A 22,374-nucleotide genomic window follows, 5' to 3' on the forward strand; every position below is an offset into this window, starting at 1 on the left:
TATTAATTATATATTCATTGTTGGGTGCGTTGTGGCTCATTGGCCGTTTTGTAGCGTTCAGATTTGTACAGCACAGCATCACATGCCATCTATTCGCACTTGACATATAGCGCGAATAAATACACAATACAGTTCCGCTTAGTAAAGCATAGTTAAAAAAAATGTATAAAATTTTATTTTTTTTACATTAAAGTTCAAATTTATTTTAATTACGACATTTCCGATTCAGTTTGTGTCAATAGAATAATTATTTTTCATTAGTTTCAATTCCAGTCCGCTGATCTTGGATAAAGTATCAAGTGCCGTACTTCAAGTTGTGTGTGGAGCGCCTGGGACCACCATGGGCTTGGGAATTTTTTACCACTCGCTTCGGGGCTGGCAAAAGAGACGAGTTTTTGTCCCATCGAGTAGGAGCAGGAAAAGACTTTTAAGTTTCCTTCAAATGCCCATTTCAGGAGGTAAGAGAGGCAAGGAAAGGTGCAGCCCTACAATTAAATAATTTGGCGGGCCCCCGGGGTCCCGCAAAAATCAGGTCAATAATGATTATTATTTTTCAGTCCGCCCACTCGTGACCCCGACAGCAACGCGCCGCCCACCCAGACTGGCACCAACAAGCGCCAGCAGCAGCAGCAGGCGGCAATCAACACGACGGGCGCCATCCCACCGGCCAAACGCGAGCCCCCGGGGGGCGTCCGCAGCAGTCGTGCGCGGTGACGACGCCCTCCGGTCAGCCGTCGATCCTCAGCTTCTTTGCCAAGGCGAGCCCGCCCCCCCCCAGGCAGTGAATTGAACGTGTTTGTGTAATTTTTCAACTTTTACGAAACTTAGTGTCCCCGAGTAGCTCTCGACGAGGCCAATCGATTGACCACTAGTTTTGTTGTCGGTAAGGCAACAAGACTCGTGTCGTCACGCGGGTTTTCCCACCCCGGGGCAGTGATGGTAACCCCGGGGTCCCGCCAATGGCTTCAATTGTCCTCCCGTGCCACTGCTGATGGAAGAGCTCTAGGGAACTCCTCTCTAACGTACTCTCCCACACTGGCCAGACGCGGTTTGAAGAGGTGGCAGTACCCACACTTTACCCCGCCACACGTGACCTGCCGATCGACTCGCTGTGGCGTTGTCCATTCACTCTGCTGGGTAGACAGCGGTGGGGAGATTTAAGAAACCCGCATCATCGTTGCAACTGCCGCGCCGACGAGATCGAACCGGCGACCTCCAGATTGCAAGTCAAGTGTGCTCGCCGTTACAACGCTGTGACGGCATCCTGAAGTAAAATATAAAAACGTTAAAGTTGGAGATAATAAATACATAAATTGCTCATTTGCGAATGTTATTTGCCTCTCATGGAAATTATATGCGAGCTGTGCATCACTGGATGTAAGCCTTTTGTTCAACAATTGCCGGCACATTTATTGAGCCGTTCTGTCAAACACGAAATAAAAATGATAATGGGGAAACACAGGCAAGGCTGCATTGGTGTGAAACAAATATAGGCAATCCCCCACTCGCTGTCCACATTGATCTGGATTCTTTTGCTCAATTTGCACGTTCTGGTTAGCAATGAAACAGCTCTGTACAAAGTAACAAGGGAGGAAACTACTTAATATTCTAAATGAGAAAGTGGAATTGCTATACCCACAAAAGCCTTAATAAAATGACAAAAACCTGCTGGATTCAAAGAGAGAAAAGTGTCAGCACAGCCAACATTCGTGTAATCACAGAGACAGGGAATGGGGTTAGTGGGAGATGTCCTCTCAAAGGAATCGGAGACTTAACCCCAACCAGCAGAAATCAAATTAGGATCCCCGTTGAGCCCCTTTCCATGCCCGACACTGCGTATCACAAAGCACGACTGATAATGCATCCAATAAAACATTCCACCGCGTGTTGCTGTGTTGTCAAGCAACGGCTGGATTTTCCGCATACAAGAGAGGAACTCGTGGAAACTGCAAGAGCTGTTTTTACTTGGGCAAAGCCTTAAAATTATAAGACGTGCTTTTATTCCAGTATTTTTAAAGGTGCAGTTGGGGGGTTAATGTTATAATCCCAGTATATGTAATGAATTGGTGCTGCACAGGCAGTTACCACCATTATCGTATTCTCCCGGATAATAAGACACGCATAGTATCGACAAGGCTCAATTATTGCAACTCACTACTCTACGGGACGTCTGAAAAAAAACCATTACCGAGCTGCAGCTTGCAGAATAATTATTTGGCACGTGTCGTAACTGGTACTGCAAGATCTGACCATGTCCGTCCAGTGCTTGCTGAGTTGCGTTCACTTCCGGTTGCCGAACGAACACATTATAAGGTCGCACTCATTACAAGTGCTTGACAGAAATGAACCACAATACCATGCTGATCTCGTCAAGGAGCATAAACAATCATGTGATCTCAGGTCATCATCGCAGCAGCGGATTTTGGATAAACATCGAACAAAGATGGTCACCGCATCGCGCGCTTTCAGACGCGCTTCTGCGGCCGCCTGGAACGCTCTTCCTTCCGATATTAGGAAGCCACTGGAGCTATGCACTTTTAAATCATCTAGATATAAAATTAATTTCTTTATAACTTATTTTTGTGTTGAGTTTGTTTTCCTTCCCCCGCACCTCCTATTAGCACGGTTGGCTCCGTACGGTGCGAAAGAAGTTCAACATACATGCATAGTTACTTCCCAAAACCTGGACTAAATTCGCAACTACAGTGCACGCTTCATCCCCTTGTTGACCACCTTCCCAGAACATCGCATCTTCCATATAAAACTTCTTTTTTTCTCCACAAAAACACTTATAGTGTGCATCTTACATTCCACATCGTCTCATAACCCGAAGAATATGGTGCATAATTAGAAAGTATTTTGAAAATGCAGTTAAATGACAATAGTAAGTTAATGACAGTAATACAATGGCAATTCTAAAAACCAACAATACTTTTTGACAATTTTCACTTCCAGACTCTGCTAATAGATAAGCGCAAAAACGGTAAATGTCCACATCATTGAATATAATCCATTCACATGTAAACCAAATCAAGTTAATTGCCATCTTTGTTGAATGGGTAACAACATAACAATTAAAAACTCATGGCCTGCTATGCATTCGGGAAAGCCTTCACTCTAATATTAGCCATGTGTTTGTGGGTAGCTTTGCACATTGGAAGCTCACCCAGCACATGAAGGATGGGAGGAGGGGGCGTGGGGGTGCTGATTAATTCCACAGAAAGCGATTGATGACCCAGGAGCTCGTAGCTTAAAAGTTAACGTTGCTAATGGAAGGAAAATGTGACACAAAATTGTGAGAAATAGCGAACAGAAGCCTTTATCTATGGGAATGCACGATGCACACCACATGACGGTTCTCCTTGGCCTCGATGTGGCTCTATAATTCAAGTGCCCTGAGCAGTCACTTCAGGAGGAATAGTTTTCGCTCAAGTCAGCGGGTTTGCATCTGATTTAATTATATTTTGTACAAAGTCATTATGCCCTGTTGTGGCGCATTATGGGCAATAGCTGTAATAATAAAGACCTCTTCTAGATTTAAAGCTTTCGTGACTGCAAGGATCCATACTCTTTGGTTCTATATTTGGTTCTATATTAGAGTGAATAAAAACCTCTGTTTTGTTGTTGTTCATCTCCACATAACAAATACAATCTTGTGTAACAAGCATGACTGCAAATGACACAAAGTGGAAACCGGTGAAGGGTTTGTTTGATTAAACAAATGCTGTTGGAAAATATCGATCAGGAATGCAAATAGGCCAGTGAATATTTTTTTATTTGTACATGATGATGTGGGGATGCAGAAATGGAGGATGAAGGTCTCCTGAAGCTCCCATCACCATAGCTGTCAACCCATACGGTTCACTCCGTATTCTTGTTACAGGGAAATTGCGTTTTCAGGTCCATACGGCGGACAGCCGTTTCAATACGGGCAAACTAAATATATTCGTTTGTGTTTCTCCCTTGTGATGGGGCTTTGTAGCATGATCGTTGAGATGTACGGGGTGACCAATAAGGTCTGAATTGGTCTGTAATAAGGTAGGCAAACCAACACACCTGAAGACGACCGTTTGAGTTATGGTCGAAACGTCGTGAGAATTTTTTATTGTTTTATATATTTTATTATTTTGTTGTTTCTCTTCAACGTGACTTTACCGAAAAAACTAAGAATATGAATAAGGTAGGCACTGATAAGGGGTTGCCAGGTTTGCATCGCCCTCATGATTCTGCGATGTCAAAATCCACCAAGGACCTCCACACGAACTGATTTTATTACTCCATCTCCTCAATTGCATCCACTCAGAGACATTCCAATTATTTATCTGTTTGCATGTTATTGATTATATAGTCTATGTGCAACGGGAACATGGACCCAAACACAGGATGCTTTTATTGAGATAATTTTACTTGTTTACTCAGGAAAGCCTCACTGAGTCTCAGGAAAGTTTTTCATGAGGGTCCTGTCAAATTTTCGCATGGGGGGGGGGGGAGGGGTGATGTTGAATGCATAATCCCAACTGAGTAACTTGTAGTGACTTGTTCAGCTTTGGGGATGTTTGACCAGCATCAGTTACATTGGGGTTTTTGTTTTTGCTACGGGAAGACACCAGACAACCCGGAGGGAGACCCACGCAGAGACAGATGGAGAACGTGCATACACAAACGATACAAACTGCACACAGAAAGGTTCCCGAGTCGCGAATCGAACCCAAGGCCCTTCTTGCTGTGAGGTGTACGCGCCGCCCTGTTCACTGGCTGTGTGGCACTGGTGGACCTTACCGATTGTGGGCCCCTTCCAGGTAGAGTTGATTTTTGGCCTCCTCTAGCTCCGGCTTTTCCCTTGCTGCCACAATGCTGAGCAGCTGGTCCTCAAGCCCCCGGGGTGTGATCATGAAGTTCAGCAGGGTCACCTGCAGCACAGTTACACGCTTTACAACACCGGGGGCATCTTGGGAGTGTCGCAGGTCCACGGGTACACTCCACAGATAATTATGAAGCCCTTAAAAGAAGGAAAGCGATTGAGAATACATGCCCCAGTTACCGGGGTGATGTTGTGATCACGTAGACTGAAATAAAGAGATAATAGGTGGGTTTTCATACAAAGAAAAGAAAAAGTTCAACAACATTCTGTAAATAAATGGAAGGCTACTCTCCAAAAGTTGTATTTGTTTGGAGAAAAATCTTATTACATTTTTTTTGCAGCTGCATACAAATGGTTTGGCAATTTATTTTATTAAAATGCTCTGTTAAACAATTACGTACCATTCTATTTTGTTGGCATAAATGCAGTTTAGTAATAATCTCTACAAACAAATCAAAAGGCAATTATAGTGTTAAATCAATAACTTCCAAGCACGACCTTAAAACCAGAAGATTCAGGGCACTCGTTAACATCAGCCCAGATCTATCCACTGCTGGATGGAGACCCTCCACATGCTGGCATTATACCTTACCGTCTTCATCCATCTCAGGAGAATAATCCTCCGCATGAGCTAATTGCGTAACTCTATATCCGCCCGTGGTCATCCTTTTTGGGACGTTCTTCATCTTGGCTGCAATTCCGTCACTAGTTTTGTCCATCTGTTGTCTCCCCCTCATAGCGACAGCCCGCTCATGGCCACCGTGCTTGCCTTAACATTCAATATGAGGCCTCGTAATTTGCATTAATTATCTCATCCACGCGTCCCACTTTCAGAGTAAGTCCTACCGTGCACAGGACCGGTTCGGGTATCACTCTCCACTGATGTTGGTTGTGGCGCGATATTGTACTCAGTCGGGTAAAAAAATTAAAGTGCTGTTCCCTGCGCCACTACTCCCTCCTACACGAGCATATCCCATGAACACATAAGCACACAATATGAATGAGCTGTTCACACACTGCATATGTATGTTGAACTTCTTTCCCACCGTACGTAGCCAATCGGAGGTGCGGGAAACACACACGCAATGTAAATACTGCACAAGTGAACTGTAAGAGGCTCCAATGTACGGAACGTAAATGTGTCATCCGTAATACCACACAGACGCTCCAAATGCAGTTGGCACACTATGGCTTGCATTTCAAACACACTCGTGCCACGCTGCTGCTTACACTATATCACACACGGACAACGCGGGTGTTACGTACGAAAATCCACATCTCCGATTAGCACGGCTGGCTACGTATGGTGCAAAAGAAGTTCAGCACATGTACACAAAAGCCGATGTACGTACACTTTATACAATTATCATTCCAAGAATTTGCCACAGCTCAAAACCAATGCCCCACAGCAATACAACGACAGGAACATACATAGCATGCACCTAGTAACAAGAAAAACAGTTCCAGGCACCAATACGGCCACGCCTATTTTTCCCTCCCGCTCACATTACGATGAACGGATCGGCAGACGGCATTTCTTGCTTTCGTTGTCGGCAAGCAATGATTCAATGTATTACAAGCTATGACGACAACATTGCCACGCAGGAGCTGCCTTCTGCTGTGAAATGATGCTCGAGAATCTCGCGGGGCATTTTAGTGGCAGGGGCCCACGCAGGTGTGATGCCACGACAGCGAAGCGGCTCCGCCGAGGACGGGGCCGCCGCTGCGCTGCTGCTGCAACAGAGAAGCCACCCGGCTCCCGTCACGGAGCGCTTTCCTCACCACCCCCCCACATAAACACACACGTGCACTCACGTAGGGCCTCGTGGGGGGGGGGGGGGGGGGTCACCTGCCCCTGAGTTTTTACCCGAGAGACCCCCTCGTGGGGGTGCTCCACGGTTTCTCAGGGCCAGGGAATTGGCAGAACCCCTCCCAGGCCGAATGACACTGCGGCGCCGTGGAGTGACTTAAAATTGTACGGCCACGGCGAACTCGCTGAGAAACCGCATTGAGGAAATGCCCAAGGCACACGCAACGGCAGGCAGGCGGGGGGGGCGGGGTGGCGCAGATTGACCTTTAAGGTCTGTAAACGATGTGTGCGATCGCCACAAACTGGCACACATCGGTTAAACAATGGGGGGCGGGGCGTCGGAGAGGGGGGATAATCCGATTGGCCAGGGGCGGGAAATCCGAGGCTCCTGATTGGATGAGGGGCCAGCGGGTCGGCGGGACGTAGGCTTTGAAGCTGGGGCATAAAAAGGAGTGGGATTGGGAAGCAAGGTCTCTTTGCGCTCGGGGTCAACTGGAGAGAGGGATCGAGGAGTCGTCTGTGAGACGGGTCGTAGAGCAGCCGAGTCCAGTTTCCCAGCCAAAGCCACGTGCAGCCTCGCCTTTCCGTGGCTTCCTACATTTCGAGAGCGGATAATAAGTACGAAGAGAAGGCAAAGAGGGATATTCTAATAGGAGTGAGTAGAGAGAGGTCAGGCTACTTGAGTATTAGACTGTAGAGAGATAGGTTAGATCTGCCCTGCTGGTCCACACTGACACGGGTAGATTCACTCTAATTAAACAGAGAATAAACCACCAGTAGACATTAAACCGTGTCGTGTTGTCTCTGTGAGTACAGAGGAAAGGGGGGGGAGTGCATGGTGTGGTGAGCCTGTGCGTTGTGTGGTGTCCTGTGTATTCTGCCCGCGTGGGTACTCTCGCCGCTGTGCAGCTCGTGGTTGGCGTGTACGAGAAGGGCACCGCGGTGTATTTGCGAGGAGGTTAGTGCAGCTATTTAAATCATGCCACGAGGAGCAGCAGCGAGGGGAAGAGAAGAGGGGAGCGGGGGGGGGGGGGGGGGGCACAGGAGAACGAGGAGTCGAGGGACAGCATCCTTAACACAGGCACGTCCACACATTTTCGGGAGACACATTTGCTGGGAGCCACGTTCAGTGATCGTAGCCAATGGAGACGAAACACACCATCAGTGCTGTCTATTAGCCGTACATTGGGGTTCAAGGGACGAGCCTCTTGCACACTGCCTCCCAGAGGCAGCCTCCTAATTGCCTGGCAAATTAAACCTTCCCATTTACTTTTCGTCTGCCTCGACTTTTCTTCAAACTCATTTATCAAATGTACGGGCGAGAAATAGGTGCACGGTGCGCTGGCACGGAATGGCAATTTGGCTGATTAGAGGCGAGGAGTGGTTTGATTGCTTGACGATGGTGCTATGGGTAGACATTCATTTCCAATTACAGTACCGGGCAGTGTATCAAATTAGCCAACTTCAGGGTCCATTTAGGACAGTTGCATTTTAATGGCTTATGTGTGTATTCAAATTGTATTGCCTTTTTGAGCATTAGGGTGTTAACAAGCCATACATTCAGCATGCGCCTAACAACGATGCTGTATTATTACAAAGGGATTATTAGGTGGCTTGGTAGCTGCAACTCCTTCGCTCTGGATGAAGGGATTTCTGGACTGAGTCCCTTGATGTGCGCGATGCTCTTTATATGCAATTAGTTCTTGTTTTTCCGTGTACTCACAAGGGGTCGCTCCTGCAAATGAGACACTGTCCTTGTCTCTTGAGTTCTCGCCAGGTTCAAAAAAATAAACTGAACTCGACGTGGTAGTTTGCAAGCTCAATGTTCAGCGGATGGTTGATATTGTAAATAAATTGTTTCCCTTACGTACTCTTTGGTGATACTTTGTTATTAAAATGTTTCTCGTCAAGGAGCATAAACCATCATGCAAACTCCGGTCATCATCGCAGCGGCTTTTTGCTAGCCATCGAACAAAGACCGTCACCGCATCGCGCGCTTTCAGGTGCACTTCTACGGCCGTCTGGAACGCACTTCCTTCCAATATTAGGAAGCCAATGGAGCTATGTACTCTCAAATCATCTAGATTGAAAACGAATTTCTTTAGAACTGCCTTTTGTGTTTAGTTTGTTGTCCTTCCCCCGCAGAGCCAATGGGCTATATACAGTGTGAAAGAAGTTCAACATACATACATATACATACGTTGGAGAAACGTTGCTACAAACGTTAAGCACGTTGTAACTACTGGGCATGCCAAGTTCCTCGTCGTGCCAGTGGCTTATCTCAGTGTAGAAGCTTTCATGTACCCAATCAAATTACAACTTAACCATTCCCAAGTGCTCTGCTCTGGAGAGTTGCTCCATGGCCAATCTTGCTGGAACCACTGTGGAGCAACACTAAAGGCCACACCATACATTACCGCGTAGGTTTTCATGGTTGTGCTGTCGAGGAATGAGCCATATATCCAAAACAAGTCTCTCTTTCGTGAAAAAAATGTATAGTTTTTAACTCAATGAGGTTTCGAGGGGGAACAAGGCACGGAATAAATCTTGAGCTCTCCGATGTGTTTTTGGGTTGTACTGAGTGTTTCTTAGCATGATGTCCGACGTTTCGCTGCACGTGTTGGGTGCTTCGTCAGCAAAGCTACCCTGGACAACTTTGCAAATGCGGCGTTCCATCCAATGGCTATTCCAGGTGAAATACATTTCTGAATAAATAAACACTCAATGAATACGGCGGTTGCAACAAATGTTGTTTGTGTGCTGGAAGCATCTTCGGGAATATCCCAGGATGTGCAGCGAAACGTCGGACATCACAGAGAATGATGCACGGTCATCATCATCACGATCCATGGGCAGATAGCCCCGTACGTGCCCACTGTACATTTGGTCATTTGCTTCCACTTTCCTCTGTCTTGCGGCAAAATATGGTCAAGTAACAGCACATCTTTCTGGCCCCAATCTCTAATGTCGTCGTCAAGTCATTCTCCGCTAGGTCTTCCGACGCGCGATAGAATCCCAGAAAGGAGGAGGACGCGAAGAGGAATCCCACCTTGACGGAAACCTGCGGCAGGAAGTGCGGGTTGCGCAGGCGCGTGGTCATGTAGAGGCGGAAGTCGCCGCTGTACTGCACCACGGCGTCGCCCAGCCGCACGCACTCCACGCCGCCCTGCCGGAAGGTCTGCCGCAGCAGGATGGGGTCCAGCATCGGGTCCAGCTCCTCGGGGACGTTCTCCAGGAGCACGGGGTAACCGAACTGGGGGGAGAAATGAGCCGCAGCGTGATCGGTTTCACGGAATCCGTGGCCACGGGATGACCGTCGTTATGCTGACCTCCAATGATCAATTCGTAATAAATAGAACATTTTCAAATGCACACGAATGTTTGCGAAATGGACAAACGATTGTGCGATCGCGGAGCATAAGTTCGCGGTTCCTCGTAACCAGCAGGGAACCTGATCGAGTTGTCACCACTGGCTCAGAACCATCGATGGACATGAGCATCACCCCATTGCTGGAGCGGAGAGACACTTGAGATGTTTAATTCACCTTCACTGAATTTGAATCGGCCGATACTTACATATGCATTCAATATGATCAGTTTACGATCAGTTTATCCTCAATATGCAAGTCTCCAGGAGGTGGTGATGGTGCGCTGCACTACAACAGTTACTTCAGACGCACAATAGAACACGTTTCTGCCTAAGGTACCCTTGGCACAGTCAATGTATTATTTCAGTAAACAAAACTGCAGTATCCTGCTGGGGTTTAATTGAATTGTCGCAGCTGTTATTACAACTTCAATTAATTAGTAAGACCAAACTTCCATTTTAGTAATTGATTGGTAGCATAGACAATTAAATGATATGGCGTAGAAAGTCTGAGAATGGAGACACTTTGACTTTGACTTGACTTTTTAAGAAAGTCAGTAATGTGATGTGCACCTTCATTATACGGCAGTTCAGAAATTGTATTGAAGTTAATTATCAGTTACAATGAACAAGTCTTAATTTAACGGTGGCATTCATTATCTCTAATTGGCAATATATTGTACAGAACGACTCACGGAGCCATGCTTTAGAATCAGGGCTTTTACTAATGGGCAAAATTAACACTCAGAAATAATTAAAATCAGAGGCATGTATTATAAAAGTGATTGTGACTACTGGCTGAAATAAACTTATTAAAAAAATTGTTTAAATAAATTATATATGAAAACACTTATTTAATACATAATGAATTTTGACATGATGACAATATTCTAATGCTTTTTTAATAACCGTAGAATTTAAATTAGTTTTATGCAAACTGGAGCTTGACAAGCACTGCTCGACATTCTAGATATTGAAGTTTTTTTTGTTCGACTAAAACAGTTGGCAAACCAAATGAAATGTGTCACATATAAATTCTGCACCATTGTCTAATTGTTATAATCATATTGATAAATAAAAATAGACATTCACATAACCGATACTACAGGGGTCAAGTATCCAGTGCGGGTGAGCAAATCAGGGTTGGTGGCTTACAGTGTAACCGTGGACCAACCCAATGTCAAAGTTAAGAGCCAGAGGTCGTCAGGGTTTAAATTCACAGATGGCCAATGCCATGAAATCTCACCACCCCTTCCTCCTAAATTCCTCACATGCTGCCCGGTTTGACCTCTGAGATTTGATCAAACGATATTTCACCACGGTGCACAAACCACCACAACACAAAAAAGGGATAATTTATTTGTGGCTATTTATGGAATCTGGCCGGTGAGTCGCACAATAGCATGCTCTTGTGAATGATGTTCACAGGGTGATTAATGTCCCACTTTGTTACAGGTTGCACACTTTGGTCAACGCCCAGAGAAATAACTGTCCAGTTGTGAAAATTTGACCAAATGACTCATATCCTGTAACTTATATAACCGTGAATTGGCAGGCTGTAATTGTCTTCAGCCTATTAAAATGTACCTCATTGACTGGGTAAAAGGATGCAGGCCAATATATATCACAGAGTGCGGGAATAAATATATATGTACACACCTATTATGAGATAATGTTAATATTAAACAAAACCAACATCTCATGGCCGTACGGGAAAACTCAAGAGCAACCAAAAAGTGTATGATAATCATGTCCTTTTTACAAATCAGATTGATGTAGCCATCCTCTAGCTATCATCCTAACAGGCCACTGAGCTTGCCCAGCAATGGGTAGAACAGAACGCGATGCACAGAAAGCCACTGCTGCTGTGGAGAAGATACCGCCTACTTCTGCCGATATTTGAGCTACACCAGCTCGTTTTTTATGGAAGTAATGACGCATTGATTGTCAATTAACATTGATGTTTGAAGCTCACAATGCGAGAATCAATGTTTTCCAATTTGTACATGGCAAATGTAATGTTTCATATGACCTCTCGAGCCACGGAAGGCTGCTATCTTCATCACAATGCAAAAAACTAAGGTAATTGATTCACAACCCCTTAATTGAGACCTTAAATAGCAACGTTTCACTCAACTGTGTGGGGAAAATTTGTTACGGACCTCATGCGTGCTACTTTTAACGTTGATACACATACTATTAACAAAATAAAGCAATATTCAACTTGTTCAACTAGGTTATTTAGTTATGCTTCACGACGGCACCCCATTGGGCTACTTTTCGATTGTAAATGCGAGAATATTTACACAGTAAATAACTCTTACTCGCCAATTCAACACGTGTAAGACCCGTCCCAGAATGAAACAAATGGGGCGATGGGATTGTGTGGCATTGCGACACTGGCCGGTCCCTCGTGATGCTTAAGACCAATGACTGTACCATTGCTACTTTGCCATTCAGCAGTGCCTTGATTATATTTAAAAGTCTATGAATAACAATTCAAGGCAATGCCCTCGGTCACAATACATGTTACATTTTAAGGGAGACTGTGCAGCCCTGGCGAAAGGGACAGTAGAGAGGCCCCTGCAGAGGATATTTGGCCAACTCCTTCACGCTGGCCGGAGATTTTGAAAGAGCCCAGAGTATTCACAATTTACCTCGCCACGCCTATGTACGCTGCTGGGTGGAATGAGGCGGTGGGGGGGGGGGGATTTGAGAAACTTGCGCCGTTGTTTCAAAAGCTGCACCGGGAAATGGAATCCACCACCTCTGGACTTTAACTGCAATGTGCTAAGCATTAGGCACCACGGCCACATCCCGGCACCATTCGCGTTACCCATCGTGGTTAGGGCAACATCCCGACACCAACAACGTTACCAATCGTGGTTACAGGAACAGCCCGGTACCAACCACGTTACCAATCGTGGTCACGGCAACATCCCATCACCACCAACGTTACCAATCGTGGTCACGGCAACATTCCGACACCAACAACGTTACCAATCGTGGTTACGGGAACAGCCCGGTACCAACCACGCTACCAATCGTGGTCACGGCAGCATCCCATCACCACCAACGTTACCCATCGTGGTCACGGCAACATTCCGACACCAACAACGTTACCAATCGTGGTTACGGGAACAGCCCGGTACCAACCACGCTACCAATCGTGGTCACGGCAGCATCCCATCACCACCAACGTTACCAATCGTGGTCACGGCAACATCCCATCACCACCAACGTTACCAATCGTGGTTACGGGAACAGCCCGGTACCAACCACGCTACCAATCGTGGTCACGGCAGCATCCCATCACCACCAACGTTACCAATCGTGGTCACGGCAACATCCCATCACCACCAACGTTACCAATCGTGGTCACGGCCACATTCCGGCACCACCAACGTTACCAATCGTGATTATGGCCACAAATCGCAATCGCCGCCGCGAACCTGCACGCAGTTGCTGAGTGTGCGGGCGTAGTCGGAGTCGGCGAGCTTGCACACGTGCAGCTTGCTGGCCCTCTCCATGTTCTTGATCCACTTGTTGGCTTGGACCTGCGGGTCGATCATCAGTGGCCAGCGCTGCGCCGACGTAACGATGATCGCGTTCTCCACTGAAAATCTGGAGAAAATAATTGTTAAGGCACTTGATCAGACATGGCTTCCTCGCATGCCCGTGGAATGACTTACAAAAAAAACTAAGGATACAAATGCGGCACGTTGCTCCGTTCATACGGCATACGAAAGAAGATGAAGACTGCACGTATTTTGTTCGTTCAGACAAACACGAAAGCACCAATGGCAATATTAAAAAAAAAAAACATTTTGATTGTTTTTGTTTTAAATTTCTATTCAGAAACTAAACCTGGACCATACGTAGAAGGATCTAAAAAGTCACCAAATGTTGATTTATAGAAAGGAAGTGGAAATTTTGGTTGCTTTTCTACCATGCACAGACATAAACTATCTTTTAAATGAACTTTCATTATCCCCAGAATATACATCTTAATATCAGTATTTCAAAATGTAAATGTAACAGCTGAAGTAATTTTGTGGCCACATGTATACAGCCCTTTAGTCAATTGTAAAGCCTCACCTCTTGTCCCTTCCTCTTCCCTCCCCTCGCCCCTCCACTTCTTCCCGTCCCTTCCCGACCTTTCCGTGACCCCTCATTCTTGGTCACCCATTCCCTCGGCCCTCGCACGCCCCTGCCATCTAAACCATTTTGTTTTACCATGTTAAGCGCCTTGAGCAAAGGCCCTCCATAAATATAAAATTACATGAGATAATCCGCTGCTGGATGAGGGCCTTCCCACAGGTCGTGTAGATCATGGGGGTTAATGATCACACTTTACCATGCTGTGTATTCTACTGAATTCTAAATGCTATTTTAAGCCTAATGGTACGTGCAATAGCATACTCATCGGTTATTTCGGTAAAGTCACGTATGTAGAAATAAAATAAAAATTTAAAAAATCACGACGTTTCAAACGCAACACAGGCGCTCGTGCTCAGGTGCAATCACACACAGAGCACACAGAGAACGGCAAACTGCACGGAGGCAAATACAGCAAGAAGATGGGAGTCGCGAACTCGGCAAACCTTAGAAATATAATGCGATGCAACCCAGTCGGCCAACAACACAGTTAAGACACTAAACCTGGTTGGCCACGTATTTCAAAAGACTGCTAAATCTTGCGTCTCCCATTTTCTTGCTGTATTTGCCTCCGTGCAGTTTGCCGTTCTCTGTGTGCCCTGTGCGTGATGTCCCTCTGTGTTCCCTCGCTGTGTGGTTTACGCCATTTTCACCTGAGGACGAGTGCTTGTGTTGCGTTCGAAACGTCGTGATTAATTTCAATTTATTTCTACATACGTGACTTTACCGAAGAACCAATGAGTATAGTAATTCCTGCAGTCACGAAAGCTTCAATCCTAGTGCAATAGCATCTTAAACAGTTGTCCATATCAAGTACACGAGTGTCCTGACATATTAAATGTTTATGGAGAAGACTAGCTGTTATAATACATTAAAATACAGTATCCCCTCGTTATTCCCGAAGGATACATTCCGGGGATGCTCGTGAATAGCAAATATCACGGATTATAATTTTGGCCTACAAAAACCTATATTTTGAACGCATTACCTTAACTATGTACACAAATATAAATATGAATTTATTAAATAATAGTTTATAATCTTGATTTGAAGCTTTCGTGACTGCAGGAATCCATACTCTTAGATTTTATACCTACGTGACTTTACCGAAAGAACGAAAGAGTATGATCGTTTTTAAATGAACTCACCTCAAATTATGATGATGCTACTACGCATCATCACTTTATCTCAACGCTTTCCATTGAAAATGCTTTTTTCCATTATTGGGATATCTTATAAATGTTCGTTTTGAAACGCGCTTGCATTTTAACTGTGTGCAATCCCGAAGGCAGCCATTCCCCTCGGAAACTTCCACCTACGGCGCTACGGCAGAGCAAATTTATATCCTGACGCAGCATTGGGCAAACGCGACGTGTGAAGAAGGTTAAGGGTCAACGTATTTTTTTTTCCGCCGGAGGAAGTTAATTGGTGCCCCGTACTCACATATCCCTGGGCAGGCCGTGCAGCTCCCACTCCATGATGCGCACGGGGTCACCCAGCGTGGCCGCCAGCGAGAAACCGTGGGAGACGGGGATGCTCTTCTCTCTGCACATGGCGTACCACTCACGCAGGATTTCCTGTTGGGATGAGACGGGTGTTTTTGCCGACGGCGTTGTCATTGCAACATCCACTGGACGACATCTGTGAAACTACTGGGCGTCTGTGAAACTACTGGGTATCTGTGAAACTACAGGACATTTGTGAAACTACTCGGCATCTGTGAAGCTACGGAACATCTGTGAAACTACGGGACATCTGTGAAACTACGGGACATCTGTGAAACTATGGAACATCTTTGAAACTAGAGGGCATCTGTGAAACTAGAAGGCATCTGTGAAACTAGAGGGCATCTGTGAAACTACTGGATACCTCTCCACAGTGGTGAGATGTTCACCACCTTGCCTGCTTTGCAGGAGTTCGTGGGTTCGATCCCGACCCTGACAATGCCTGTATAATTGGAGTTTGCGTGTTTTCCCCGTGGACCGACTGGGCGCGTGGATTTTTCCACAATTATAAACATGCGTTTAGAGGGTTTGACTGCTATAAATTTCCACATGATATGCCACTTCGTTGAGCTATCATTGGTGGCTAGGTCGCTGGCAAAAAAGAAGTTTAGTTTATTAACTACTGGACATCTGTTAAAAATAACTTTTTAGCTCAGCCCATTCCTCCAGTGTAAATATTTTGATTCCGATAAACATTTTGATTCTGATTCCAATGGCAGTGAACGGCAGGGAATGTTATAAGAGCTTACGAATGCAGGCTGCAAAGTTAGGGCTCGGGGTAAACATGGGCAGAACAGAGATTACGCACGACAGGGTCACTGAACATACGGAGGGTTCCTTCGGAGGGACACAGCTGGAAAACACAGCAGAGCGTGTGTGTACCTGGGATGTCTACCGGAGGTGGCCCGAGTTCAAGAATATTAAACAAAGAGAAGCAGCCAGGCAGAGTAGTTTTGGAAAACTTAATTAAATCATGAAAAGTAACATACCAATGTGCCTACAAATACAGTTTTTAATTATTGTACTCCTATACAATTAGGTTCAGAAGCATAGTCATGAGGGAACGTACGCAGGTTAAAGACACAATTCACACTCGGGCTTGGGCGGGACGCATCACTCGAAGGGAAGACGGCCGACGGTCAAGAAGAGCGGCAGAGGGGCGGCAAAGGAAGGAACGCGTCCGAGAGGACGTCCACCGCGGACATGGCGTGCTGTACACGGCTCGTTGTGCAGGTGCCGAGCGCACCGTTACATCACGCAAACTGTGAGGGATGGCAACGGTTTGGGGAAAGCATTGATCCAAAAGTGGATTATGGTTGACGATGACGATGATGATACACCAGATGGACGAGGTTAAACCAGAGCTGCTGATGGGGTCACCTAAAAATCACTGCTCAGGAAAACCCGAGGAAGCCATCTCTACTTCCCATCGGTAATGACGGCTCAAGAACCCTAAGTGTGGAGTGCGGTGTTGCGAGGTGAAGGGGGGATTGTATGGGATGCAGAGCTTGAGCCATACATACATAACAAAGAACAAAGATCCCCCATATAGCCTTAACAGACTGTAGGGGCAAGTGCTGTTAGCGAGCACCTATGAAGGCCGGAACGGTACACGAGGGGGTGGGTGGCCAGCACCACGCCCGACCGCCTTTGTCTCCCTAGTGGCAATGTTTACACACTGCACCAGGTACTCATTTGAGGCTGAGTCGACCTAGGGAAGGCCCGGGACCGGTTCAGATAATCGTCACTGGTGTTGGCCGTGAATCGAACCCGGGTCGCCAGATTCATAGCGCAGCGCGCTAACCGCTACACTATCGCTCCCCACACACACACACAAAGACAAATATCCCCAATATAACCTTTCACAGAATGTTGGGGCAAGTCCGGCATGGCACAAGAAGGGGTGGTTGGCCAACACCATGCTCGGCCACCTTTGTCTCACCAATGCTGATGTTTACACACCACATTAGGTGCTAATTAATGTTGAGCAAACCTATGGGAGGCCCAGAATCAGTTGAGATATACTTCACCGATGTAGGACGTAAGCAGGAATTGTACTTGGGTTGCTGGGTTTGTTGTGCACTGCACTTACCACCATACATAAATAAACAGACAAATAAAAACAGACTTTTATGGCAAGTGTTGTTAGCGAGCACCTATGAAGGCCAAGACGACACACAAGGGGGTGGGTGGCCAGCACCATGCCGGGCCGCCTTTTTCTCCCGAGTGGCGATGTTTACGCATCGCACAAGATACTCAAATGAGGCTGAGTCAACCTAGATGAGGGCCCATGACCGGTTAAAATAATCGTTACTGGTGTTGGCCGTGAGCAGGAATCAAACTCAGGTCGCTGGGCGGGTTCATAGCGCAGCTCGCTAACCGCTACACGACCGCTCCTCAATAAATAGACATACACACATACAGACACACAGACACACATACACACACACATCTCTGACTCTTCCACCTCTATTTTACATTCGACACCCACATACAAGGACATGGGACACTCAATTATGCCCTCCGTCACCACTCATTGTCACCAGGTCTGCCCTAGAAGTGAAGGGCATGCTCACTAAGATGACGAGATTGAGAGGCGACGGCCGAGTAGTCAACAGTCATGTTCCTGACCCCCTACATCACACTCGGCGTGTCTCCAAACCACTACACACAAACGGCCTGCTGGAGAGAGACGGTGTCCCCGCTCTCCGTTGTTCTACTCCGTGAACCCGCGAATCCACAGTTGATGCAATAGGACGCTGCCGCGGTGGAATGATGGCGCCCCCTTTGGATTTGCAATCCAGAGGGGGCGCCGGTTCGATCTCCCGGCACGAGAGTTCAATCGATGGCACACGTTTCTTAACGCCCTCGACCTCCACCCACCCAGCAGTGTAAACGGGTACGCGCGTAGCAGAGTAAAGTGTGGTTACTTCCATCTCTTCCAAGACGTCTGAACAGCGTGGACGAGTAGACCAAAGACCCTCTAAGAGTTCCCTCGAGCGGAGGCTCTTCCACCAGCAGTGGCGTGGTGAGCAAGAAATTGCAGGGCGTCCCCTTTGCCTGCACCTTACAAGGACTTCAACTTTCCTGACCCGAGACGCCCACAATTCTCCTCCATCTTTATGACCCGCTCCATCATCTCCGCCACTCGCCCCCAACCCCCGTCCTCGCCCCCGCATCTTCCTTCTGGAGCAGCAGCAGCAGCAGGACCGAGCTCTCCCGCACCTCACCCCTCACCCTGCACTCGCCTGACTTCACCCAAAACGACGTCTGCATCAAGGACTCCCTCGTAGGGGGCTTTAACCGCTTCCCCCCTTGACCTTCCCCTTCCCCAAAGAATGAATAATCCTATGCAGGTGATACACCTCCTCCACCCTACTTCGATGACTGCATCTCACCCGATTCGCACACCCAAACGGTTTAAATGCCGTCTTCTGCCATGCTGCACCCTCCCCCTCGGTCAAAAATACACCAGGGCTCACCCGTATGACTAACTATCGAACAAAGATGGTCACCGCATCACGCGCTTTCAGATGCGCTTCTGCGGCCGTTTGGAATGCTCTCCCTTCCGATATTAGGAAGCCACTGGAGCTATGCACGTTTAAATCTAGATTGAAAACTAATTGCTTTAGAACTGCTTTTTTGTGTTTAGTTTGTCCTCCTTTCACCGCACCTCCGATAACAGCGGTTGGCTACGTACAGTGCGAAAGAAGTTAAACATTCATACATACACCCTCAATGTCTACCCCTGTACACCATTCCACCCAAAAAACACTCTTGCCCTGACTGCCGGCACCATAGCCCTCAGTGGGCTCTAGCAGTGCCCTCTGGTTCCTCTCTCGTTTTAGTTGATTGTTGCTACACCTCAGATCCCTCCGTCAGCTTCCAATCTAACCCCAGTAGAGCTGCCGTAGCCGATTGTTAAACTAATTGATTACTCAACCAACTATTGGTTTGTGTCATGGATTAATCAACATAAGGACATTTGCTTAAAATTTTAATGAACAATTAAAACATACAAGACTAAAAGATGCATTTGTAAGCGCAGTTATTTATTGTAAATGTGTGTAGGTAGTACAAGAGGTGGTCATTTTTTGAGCTGCCGTTTTGTATTTACAAGAGGTGGTCCTTTTTTGAGCTGCCGTTTTGTATGTGTAAGATGTGCGTGTTTGAGCTGCCGCTCTCGCTCTGGCCCCTCCCCCCCTCCAACCATATTTCCTATTTAAGCTTCTGTTCATCCCTCCGGCCCCCCCCCCCTCTCTCTCTGCCTCCCTGTCCGTTTTTCCTCCCTCCTTACCTCTTGGTGGACTTGTATATGTATTTCTACTGACCGTGTACCTCGTATTTTTCATTCCATCTATGCTGGTATGTGCAATCCAAAGGTTGAACACGAAATTGAACACTCTTCTGAAATTCGTGGTCTGCCAGGAAGTGTCTAACTGTGTTGTTGGCCTGACTGGATGTGCTTCACATAATGTTTTTTCAGGTTTGTTGAATTCTCGTCTCTCATCTTTTTGTTGTATTTACCTCCGTGATTTGTTCTTGACACCTGATGAAGATCGCTTGCGTTGTGAACGAAACGTCGTCATTGTTTTTTGTTTTAATATAATTTGATTGTATTTCTACATACGTGACTTTACCGAAAAAACCAATGAGTAATTTTATGCAGCCACGAAAGCTTTAATACTTTATTGTGTAGGTAGTAATCAGAATGAAAATCTTCATTTAGACTGGATGAATCCAATGAGTTATGAAGCTCTTTTTCACAGATGTCGAATTGGTACTGTTAAAATAAATCTTCACAACTCACGTATACTTATGTAATAATTTTTTTGTATTAATTATCCACATCTATACTTTAATACTGCTGGTGACTATGTGTTAGTTCTTACCGGATGACCGGCTCCAGTTTAACAGCAGAGGTCTCACTCCGAATCAGTCGAACGGCAATATCTTTTCATCGGTTGCGTAACACTGTGTGGAAGCTACCTGGTCTGTCGCTCCGCACTAAGCTTCAGGTCTTCTCGGCCACGGTCATTCCCTCCCTTCTCTACGCTTGCGAAACGTGGACCCCCCTAATGGAACATCTTCGCAAGTTAGAAACATTTAGGCTGGCCTGACTACGATCCATCCTGGGTTTAACCAGGCTGGATTGTGTGAGGAGCTCACAAATCCTTGAAAGATCTGGGCACGGTCCCATCGGTGAGCTCCTCCGGCAGGCAAGGCTGCGATGGCTGGGTCATGTAGCCCGCATGCCCAGCCACCGCATGCCGAAACAGCTTTTGTTCGGCCGGATCGGGGGGCTAAATGGGCGCGGCACGGGCTAGAGAAGAGATGAAGTGATGTGGTACAGGAGGACGTGGAGCTGAGTAGACTTGCCGATGACTGGTCCCAGCGGTGTCAAGATCGGCCTCTGTGGAGGAGGCTCGTGAAAAATGCTACTGGGCAGTTGGAGGCAGTCGCCCTCCAACAACAACGGAGGGCGGAGGAGCGACGCTCACAACAACGAGCGGAGCGCCGGGTAGCTAAAGCACAGCAGGCTGGCACAGTAGGGGGCACAGGTGGTGCATCAGCCAGTCATCTCAATCATCTCAGTCAGTCGACCCGTGGCACCTGGGTCTGCCCCGTAACCTCCTGCCAGCGGGTGTTCGATACTTCACGTGGCCTCAAGGTGCACATGGCCTGGCACAAGCGTCGTGGTGACGTCACCGCCACTTAGTGGCGAATGGCGGTTGTTGATGTTGTTCTTACCGGATCAACTGTCCCGTTTGTCCAAGCTGTTCTTCCTCACTGCAATGTAAGCCTGTTACCCATGACTTACTTTGCATGTGAACAGACCACAAATTTGTTAAATTCTGCCCCTGTTGAAGAACACCTTTGCACTTCTACGTGAAACTGGATTCGTGTTAGAAGATTTCATCCCCACCATTCAATACACACACAATACACTATCAATACACACACAATACACCATCAATACACACACAATACACACACAGTACACACACAATACACTATCAATACACACACAATACACACACAATACACTATCAATACACATCCCCACCATTCATATCGGCACCTCCCAATTCAATCCCTGACCAGCAAACACAGGTTTGCACCCATCCATTGCACCTCACCAAGTTACATAATCACAGCCCTCCACAAATCCCCCACAATGCAATGCACGCCCCACATGCCCCCAAAGCAAATTCACGATCACACCTCTTTTTCACACACATACCACTATTCGCCTCACCACACCACCTTGTTTAGTTTATTGGTTTGTCGATTAAGATATGTTTAAAAATGGTATTCATTTACCCCCCTCTATTTAAGACTGAAACAATTGGATTTCCCCACAACCGTGGCTGTCGCCTGATGATGCTGCTTGTAATTACCGGCGAAATATCATGGTACTCGAATTGTAAATGTTGTGGGTTTACTTTCCATAATACAACCGGTGTGTTGAACTAGTAATGAATTTGAATGTTTTGTTTAAGTGACAAACCTTACTACTTGGCTATTCCGGGTAATGGCAGGGTTTACGATACATTTATATTTACGTGATCTAACCCAAAAAAAATCTCTATTATGGATTGTAATATTTTATTAGAAATTACCAGTAATAGTTGCTAATACCCATGTGTAATTTCATGCAACCCAAGTGAAG

At 46.5% G+C, this 22,374-nt stretch overlaps 1 protein-coding gene across 4 annotated transcripts in view; it reads right to left on the reverse strand.

The window, feature by feature from the left end:
* Window positions 1-22,374, reverse strand: part of LOC116942267 (dynein axonemal heavy chain 3-like) — an 859,832-nt gene that overhangs the window by 53,435 nt on the left and 784,023 nt on the right. For all 4 annotated transcript variants that reach the window (XM_032953964.2, XM_032953963.2, XM_032953966.2 and 1 more), the window contains 4 exons: window positions 15,640-15,773; window positions 13,491-13,662; window positions 9,721-9,924; window positions 4,780-4,910 (listed from right to left, as the gene is read on the reverse strand). In XM_032953964.2, coding sequence (XP_032809855.2) covers window positions 4,780-4,910; window positions 9,721-9,924; window positions 13,491-13,662; window positions 15,640-15,773 — 641 coding nt within the window. The remainder of the gene's footprint in view (window positions 1-4,779; window positions 4,911-9,720; window positions 9,925-13,490; window positions 13,663-15,639; window positions 15,774-22,374) is intronic.

Source organism: Petromyzon marinus, chromosome 14 (genome assembly GCF_048934315.1).
Source record: "Petromyzon marinus isolate PM22_M1 ecotype Great Lakes invasive population chromosome 14, UKy_Petmar_22M1.pri1.0, whole genome shotgun sequence".
Lineage (NCBI taxonomy): Eukaryota > Metazoa > Chordata > Hyperoartia > Petromyzontiformes > Petromyzontidae > Petromyzon > Petromyzon marinus.